General features: G+C 36.0%; 1 protein-coding gene across 1 annotated transcript; it reads right to left on the minus strand.

Annotated features, from left to right (window-relative positions):
* Positions 1-444: 444 nt before the first annotated feature.
* LOC144254292 (tripartite motif-containing protein 64-like) lies at positions 445-5,616 on the minus strand. Its single transcript, XM_077797301.1, has 6 exons — positions 5,188-5,616; positions 4,317-4,412; positions 3,686-3,916; positions 2,957-2,979; positions 1,980-2,077; positions 445-923 (listed from the first exon to the last, which is right to left on the minus strand). The coding sequence occupies exons 1-6, from the start codon at positions 5,614-5,616 to the stop codon at positions 445-447; spliced, it is 1,356 nt and encodes a 451-aa protein (XP_077653427.1).
* Between the last annotated feature and the right edge of the window lie 2,555 nt (positions 5,617-8,171).

Here is an 8,171-nt window from a genome sequence, read left to right on the forward strand (position 1 = left end):
AATCATATTGTGGTGGTTTTATAACACTTTATTAAAATAAAATTTAATAAACAAATTTATAAGTTCAATGTGGTTATCACAATTTATGACCATAAAATGATTATACATCCTTAAGATAAAAGAAGCCCACAGATATCATGTGTAGAATGGTAACATGACATGAGGTAGTCCCAAGAACACAGTTTCTTCAGATATGGACATTCACCAATTAATTCTTATTTTCTTTGAAAAATTTCATTTTTTTCTTTTTTCAGTATTATGGAATGAACCCAGAGCCTCACACATACTAGACAAGGACTCTACTACAAGGCTACACACCCCTCCCTCATTTTAACTCTCTTTAAAATGACCAGTCTGTCCTCAAAACTTGTGTCCCTCCTGTCTCAACTTCCTGTGTAGCTAGTATTATAGACATGTGACACCATGCCCAGGAAAACCTAAATTTTATGGAAAATCAAGGAAAAGAAAAGGATTCAGAGGTGAGGTCAAGAAGGGAAGAGAGAAACTGCATATGAGGGAACATCGGTGAACATCATAGAAGCTCATAATTTCATTGTCATAATCTAGAAATACCCCAACCCGACCCTCAGGTCTTTGTACATACTGAGTTAAGGGTGGGGAGTTGGTGGAGAGCCTACAGTGGTTGTTCTTCTTTAAGGAAAATAGGAGAAATGCTTTCTCAGCATCAAAAGTGTCACTTGTTACAAAATCTTTACAGACGCCGAGAATCCAGTTGGAGGTGTTCCCCACATCCACCTCCCAGTAGTGTCTACCTGAGGTAAATCCCTCAGCATTCCATATGACGTAACTCTCAACTGTCTGGGGATCTTTAGTTCCACCATCATCTCCAAATATCTTATTTCTATCTTCATGAGAAAGGCTCATATAGCAATTGGCCCATCCTTGAATATTTCCATTATTCACTGCACAAAAACAAAACAAAACAAAAATCATATCAGTAAAGAGCATTTGCATGTCTTGGGCAAAAACTGTCTACCTAATCAATCTCTTTATTTGCCCCTCTTCTAAGGAACAGTAGAGAGCAGAGAGAGTTCAAACTCATGTATGGAGAAAGTTTCCTATGCCCTCTTTAGCACCCAGAAATCTTTAAATTATAATGCTAAATAAAAGAAAACAGGAGGTACTCCTTGTTGAGTGAAGGGGTAATTTAATTTCAGCTTTCAGATGGTTAGTTTCAGGTCACACACACAAAAAGTCTTTTTTCTTTTCTTTTCTTTTTTTAGTAGAAATCTCTTCTTGAATTGTTATTGATACCATTAATAAATAGACACTACTTTGCTATGATTGTGCCTGTTTCATTATCAAACACCAAATAATTTGACAGAAAGCAACATCTGCACACTTGACAGAAAGGAACCTTGGACTTACATGATCTGTTGAGACCATGAATCCAATCTAACTTGGGTTTCAGCCTTCTGATATCTAGACCTCCTCTCTAATGATGCACAAAAATGGCTGGGTCATGTTTACAGATCACTTACCTTTCAGTTCTTTTGAAATCCATCTGATGGTATTAAATTGTTCTATTTATGGGAAATTTAGTCTTTTTTGTTCAATAAAACTTGTATTTTATAAATAGTAATTATTGTTTGCCCATTGCATATCATAAATGTACTTGGAATATAGAATAGATTAAAAGCAACCAATATCACATTTAAATCTTCAAAATTAGAGTAAACTGAAAAAACACAAAATATTAACGGCTGCTCTGAGAGGTAAACATTGTATTGCTTAATAACTCTCCAAACATCAGTAATGTTCCTTTTCTTGTACTGTCTGTATTAGAACTAGAAAATGTATCTGAGCTATAAGTTAACAAGTGTGGTCTTGGTCATTGTATTGTGACTAGACAAGGCAAAAAGATAAAGTTTTCACATCAGAATATTAAAAATGTGAAGCCTTTTATTTGAGGAACCTAGTAAAAAATTTGAACCTGAGTGCCAAAGGCTCACACTTACCTCGGAAGTTGTTCAGCATATCCAAGATTCCAGTGATGTGTAATGAAGAGAGCTCTGGGTTCACTGGCTTGGGCTTCTCCATCTCCAGCAACTCAATTCTGGGAAGAATGATACCAGTTACACTTTCAAAACAAAGGTCACACAAAAAATCATTACAAAGATACCACTTTTAATCCAAGATGTTGTTAAAATTACCCATGTTGGTGAATTAGGTATACATTTTATTCAACTCTCTCAGGATTGTATGATACTTTTTTCTAAATTTAATATACTAAAATTCAGTCTTCTTATTCATCTCAAACATTATCCAACTTAAAAAACACTGAGTTTCATTCCTGAATCAACCTTGGAAAATGCAAATACCTTGGATACCTTGGAGAAAGCAGACTCTTCAACTTTTGGGACTTTGGTCCACAGAGGTCAACAATGATATAGTCATTGGTTTCTAAAGGGGAAGGTTCCTTGAACCAGTGACTTTGATCATCTCTGCCCATGGAGGGTATCTAGTACAGCCTGGAAGCACTGATCTTGAGGGTTCTCAGGCAGCCCTTCCCCTCTGAACATGTGCTGTGTGCCATGGTGAAATGGGATCTGGTCATTGTTACTGATGGTAATGAAGCCCCCACCCTTTCCCATCCCAAGGAGTATTACTCTTTCCTATCTTGTTTACCTTCTACCTCACTAGAATTGAATCCTTTTCTTGGATACATTATGAAAATCTCCTTAGTAATGTTTATTGGGACTGGGATGGAGAAGATAGAAGGAATGGGTGAAACAAAGCCCAGAACACCAAATCATTCTTAGGTATGGTTGAATTCAGCCACATAAGGACATTTTTGAAACCAAGTTACATATTACCTCAGAGCCTCTTTTCAAAAATAATATCCACAAAGGTGTTAATATCTGAAAACATAAAATTTCTATTCTTCAAGAAAAAAAACTTTCTCATAAACCATCGATTATTACTTAAAACTCACCTTTCAAATATGTCCCCTAAGTCCTAAAAGGAAAAAAAAGATAGAGATAGTATTAATAATGTGTCCTTCTGTATCCTCTCTGGTACTGTGGTCCTTTGATGTGTGTGTGTGTGTGTGTGTGTGTGTGTGTGTGTGTGACTTTTTTTTCTCATTTTACTCTGAAAAGTCACCTGAGATTATGGTAATACCAAAGCCCACATTAAACATGGAAGACAGACTTGGTGAAGGATGGTGCTTAGAAAGGGTCTGTGCAGTGATACAATAGGACCTAGGTTCCTGTGTCACTCATCTCCCAGTCTTAGTCCCAGGAGAGATCTGACCCCTCTGACAGTTACAAGTAACAGTGAGTTATTTGAAAAATAGTGCACTGAAATTCATCAACAAAGTCTGTACATCTTGCCTATTAGAGGGGAAAAGCCTCATCTGCTTTTGTGCAGAACAGAGGGTGATGATGGAGTTGGGAAACATAAACTGAATATTTCCTCAACAAAATTAACTTTCCTCTGATTACTGAGTTTTTTATAGTCATCTTAGTGACACAAGATTTTGTCTCATTTACCTTCTGCAAGACTAACAATCTCTCAAGATTACCAGAATATAGGGAAACAAGTGATTGGACAATGATGGGTGTAAAGGATCTCCTGTCACTCAGCTGAGCACAGTGGGCTCTGCAGGCAACATTGCCCAGACAAGAATTCCTCTCTCTCAGGATGGACCCTCCCTGGTCACCTGGAGCAACTCCATGTCAGGCTTATGGCACATGTCAGTCAGCTCCCTGTACATTTCCTTCAGCCTTTCCCTGTGTTGGGCCATTCTGATTTCACTGTCTCTGAGTTGTTGAAAAATCTCCTGTGCTTCTCTTTCTAGTGTCTTCAGTTGAAATCGCTCCTCCTCCAGGAGAAACTTATGCATCATCTGATATTGAACTTGGATCATGTTCTTCCTTAAGACTACGTAGTCCTGTAGAGATATTCATTTAAAAAGATTACATTCAAAAACTTTTTTAAAGCTTCAAATATTATTGTCTTAGCATCAAGCAAATATTTCAAATACTTTTTGTCTCATGCTTACACAGTGTCTTAAATATTTACTAATCCTGTCTAGCATTTTTTTTTTCTCTGTTTCTTGCCTCTCTCCTGTTTAAAACAATGTCTGAGGGGGTCCCAGTGTATCTCCCTATGATGTCTTTTCAGAGTTCTTAATGCATTGTTTTCTGTTTTATCTGAATCTTCCGCCTTTTCTTTTGTTCCTTTGTCTTATTCTTCAATAACAACGCCAATTTATCTGACAGCAACATTTTAATTAGCATAATGAATTAGCAACATTTTAATTAGAATAATGAAAACATTTTCAAACTTACCACAAAGGACTGACATTTATTAATTTCTTCATTTAGATTATCTTGAATATCCTGAGTCATTTGCCATAAAGGATCCATTTTCTTTAGCAGTTTTTCCTGCAACATAAACATAGGCTTGAGTAATAGGGAAGATAGTTTTTTAGGTTTCATATTTTGTGTAATGGAATAAATAGTGCTTGGTAATACAGTAATATTTAGTTTAAAAGAGTCAGATTTTTACAAATTAGTCTAAATTCATTTTACTATTTTAGATATTTGAAGCAAAAGAAAAAAAAGATTTTGAAAGGAATCTATATATAATACATAATACAATCAATTTCCTGAGAAAGTAGTTTTTACATAACCTCAGTATGTAAGGGTCTATCCTTCAGTAAAAGAAGCCCATGTTCCTAGTACTAGCCATCTGCTGTACTGCTGCCCCAATTCCACATATTTGGACCTATATTTACTTCTTTATTTATTTTATAGTACTGGAGATTGAAGCCAATGTTTCCTACAAAATAGGAAAGAATTTACCTGTGAGCTATATCTCAGACCCTTAAACAAATGAAAGAAGAACTGTGTCTTACTAGGTTGCCCAGTTTTGCCTCAAATTTGGGATCCTCCTGACTTAGTTTGCTGAATAGCTAGGATTATTGGCATAGCCACCATGGTCTGTCATTTAGACAATGTTTCTAGTGGAAATGTCCTTCATGAGCAGGAAATGAGCATTATGATTATAGTGTCCAATTGATCAACATTTAAACAGCATGTTTACCTGTTATGATTTACACTGAAACATCACCACCTCTACCATCTGCATTCTCAACTGCCTGATTATCATGGTTCTTAATTTCTCTCTTTGATCTGGACCCTACAGGTTCTAAGTTACTTCAGGCCCATCACTCACCCTGTACTCTTCTGCCGCCCATGCCACTGGGCTGTAGCTGTGAACCACATGTTCGGGTGAGTCAGAGCATGGTGAACAGAGCAGGCTCTTGTCCACCTCACAGAAGAGCCACTTTTTCTCCCCATGTGTCCTGCAGAGCTGCTCCCCAGACCTGCTGTCAGAGGGAGGTGTGGCCTGTCTGGCAAGAGAAGCCAGCTTCTTGAGCATGATGTTGGTCCTGAAGTCTGAATTCTCTACTATTTCTTTGCACTCAGGGCAGCACATTGGCATTTGGGCTTCCTCCCAGCAGAGAAAGAGGCAGGGTCGGCAATAGGTATGTCCACAGTCTATGGTGACAGGTTCTAAGAAGTAATTCATGCAAATGGAGCATGTGAGTTCACTCTGGAAGTCTTGAAAGACATGGGAATCCATGTTTCTGAAACCAAAAAATATAGAGGATGGAGTAAAAGTGGGATAAGGAGAGAGTGATATTTTTGTGTCTTGATGATGGTATAAAAACAATAAAAAGACTTTGGTCAGTCCTGATTGTTTACTTGAGTCATGCCTAATCTTTCATTAACTTTTTGTAAGACAAACCTGGATATGCAGGCTGAGTTTCCTCCATGACACAAATGACAAAATGAGATGAACATGATCTTTATTTTAAAAAAAATCAACTTTCTTATTCATTTGGGCAAGTGTAATATTGAGACAAAGAAGTTTTAGGATGATTCTAGACTTACTTACATTAGCTGATTTTTCCAGATGCCTATCTAAGATCTCTCTCTCTCTCTCTCACTCTCTCTCTCTGTTTTTTTTTTTTTGTCTCTCTGACTCAATGATGGTAACAAACATAGAGACAGTTAATCTTTATGCCAAATGTCTATGATCTCTGCCTCTCTACCCATAGATGGACTTTTGTAATAGACAATTAAAATTAAGCATAATTCACTTGAAGGTGGCTTGACTTAATCACTGTTGGGTTCAACTTCCATCTTCTGAAACTACAAACAGTTGAATTTATGCTTCTAACCTTAAGTGAATAATATATTTATTAAAAAATAAGGAGTTTATTGAGATCCTGTCTCAGAATAAAAAATTAAAAACGGGGTTAAGGATGTAACTCAGTTGTAGAGCCATCCTGTGTTCAATCCTTATTACTAATAAAGAAATAAATTAAGTTTTTAAATTGAAAATTAGAATGTAATACCGGGGATGTAATCAGTAGTAGAGCACTTGCCCAGGACTTGTAAGATCCAGAGTTTTAGCCCCAGGACTGAAGTGGAAATAAAAAAAATAAAATAAAAAATAAGTTTTTATTACTTCTTATTAAAGAAAATAATATTTACCAGAATCAGTTCTTACCATCAGAGTGCCTTTATATAATGAGATGATGAGTATGCATGCTACAGTATTTATCAGCAACAATTAACCCATTGTTATTTATAACAAAATCAACTAGAGGGCCAGTGCAGTGGCACATGCCTACTATCCCAGCTACTGGAAAGTCTGAGGCAAAAGGAAACCAAATTCAAGGCCAGCCTAGGTACCTTATTGAGACCACTTCAAATGGGTTGTTTACAGGGGAACATTAGCCCTGGGTTCAATCCCCAGTAAAAAAAGTAGTGTGTGAGAGAGAGAGCATAAATTAACAATGGTGCTTTCTTCTCCAGAGACTACCCTTCAGTTTCGAGATACAGTTTAGAGATCATTGATCATGATGAAGCATGATCAATTCATCTAAATTCTACTATTTTTCTCTAGTGATCAAATTTCTCACTAGGAAACTTCAACTAGTCTGTTTCATCTACTGGACTACTTTTCAAATCTAGTTTGGAAATTGGAGATTTTAAAGGGATAGAAAATAGGACTTCCACATCAAGGGTTTTACAATAAAATCTAGATCTTTAAATTCTAAGCCAATCATGGTGGCACATGCCTTTATCCCAGTGGCTTTGGAGCCTGAGGCCAGAGCATGGAGAGTTCAAAGCCTGCCTCAGCAAAGGAGGCACTAAGCAATTCAATAGGACCCTATCTCTAAATAAAATACAAAATATGGCTGGTGATATGGCTCAATGGATGAGTGCCTCTGAATTCAATATCTGCTACCCACTAAGAAAAAAAATCTAAATTGATGTGCATAAAAACTATTACATGCATAAAATATACTGAATATTTTAAGCAATTAATGGATTCTAAAATTTATAAAACTGAAGAAATATTCCATTTCATACCTGCCAAATCAAATAAAACACAAGGTAATAGAATAAAAATTACTCAGATCACTTAGCAGAAACCGATATTTTACAAATAGTCTAATTATATATGTATATACATGTACTTATACATACTCACATACACACAGTATATATAAAACAGAAAAAACAAACTAGGTTTTTTACTTGGACAAAGCCCAATTAAGTTGAAAAGTAAATTCAAACAATTCTTAGGAAAGAAAATAAACTTAAAAGGCTTTATTCTATTTTCCACTCACCAGAGTCTGCTCTAAGAAAACTCACGTCTGGAAGTAAGTAAAATTTGTCTGTATCACTGTGTCAGTAACACTCAGGTTTCCAAAGCTCAGTAGCTGAGAATTCAGTCTGTTCCTTAGAGGTACCTTAGAGGAAAAAGCATTCTCCAGAGAAACACCCTCCTTAAATACCTGGAACTCACCTAAAACCACACCCACTATAGGTTACCTCTTCTAAAAGTGGTGAATCATACTATGAGATCACAGTGATTAGATTCATACAATAGAATAAACAATAGAATCTAATCACAGTGATTAGATTCATACAATAGAGTAAACAACTTTGATGAGATTTGGGGTCAGACATGAGAATGTTCCCATGACTTGGATTTGCAAAGAGACATTTTAACTGAAAAACTATTTTGTTAAATAATATTTACTTTTAAAACAACAACATTTCAATTAAAAAAATGATTTCTTCCTCTACTGATGTTTAAAGTTTGAAAGTTTGAATTCC

This window comes from Urocitellus parryii, chromosome 4, assembly GCF_045843805.1.
Source record: "Urocitellus parryii isolate mUroPar1 chromosome 4, mUroPar1.hap1, whole genome shotgun sequence".
Taxonomy (NCBI): Eukaryota; Metazoa; Chordata; class Mammalia; order Rodentia; family Sciuridae; genus Urocitellus; species Urocitellus parryii.

Coding starts and splice junctions, on each gene's coding strand:
- LOC144254292 (XM_077797301.1), bottom strand. CDS start 5,616: ATGGATTCCCATGTCTTTCAAGACTTCCAGAGTGAACTCACATGCTCC. Junction 4,413..5,187: donor GGGTGAGTGATGGGCCTGAA/GTAACTTAGAAC, acceptor TTTATGTTGCAG/GAAAAACTGCTAAAGAAAAT. Junction 2,078..2,956: donor TTAGGGGACATATTTGAAAG/GTGAGTTTTAAG, acceptor CATTCTTCCCAG/AATTGAGTTGCTGGAGATGG.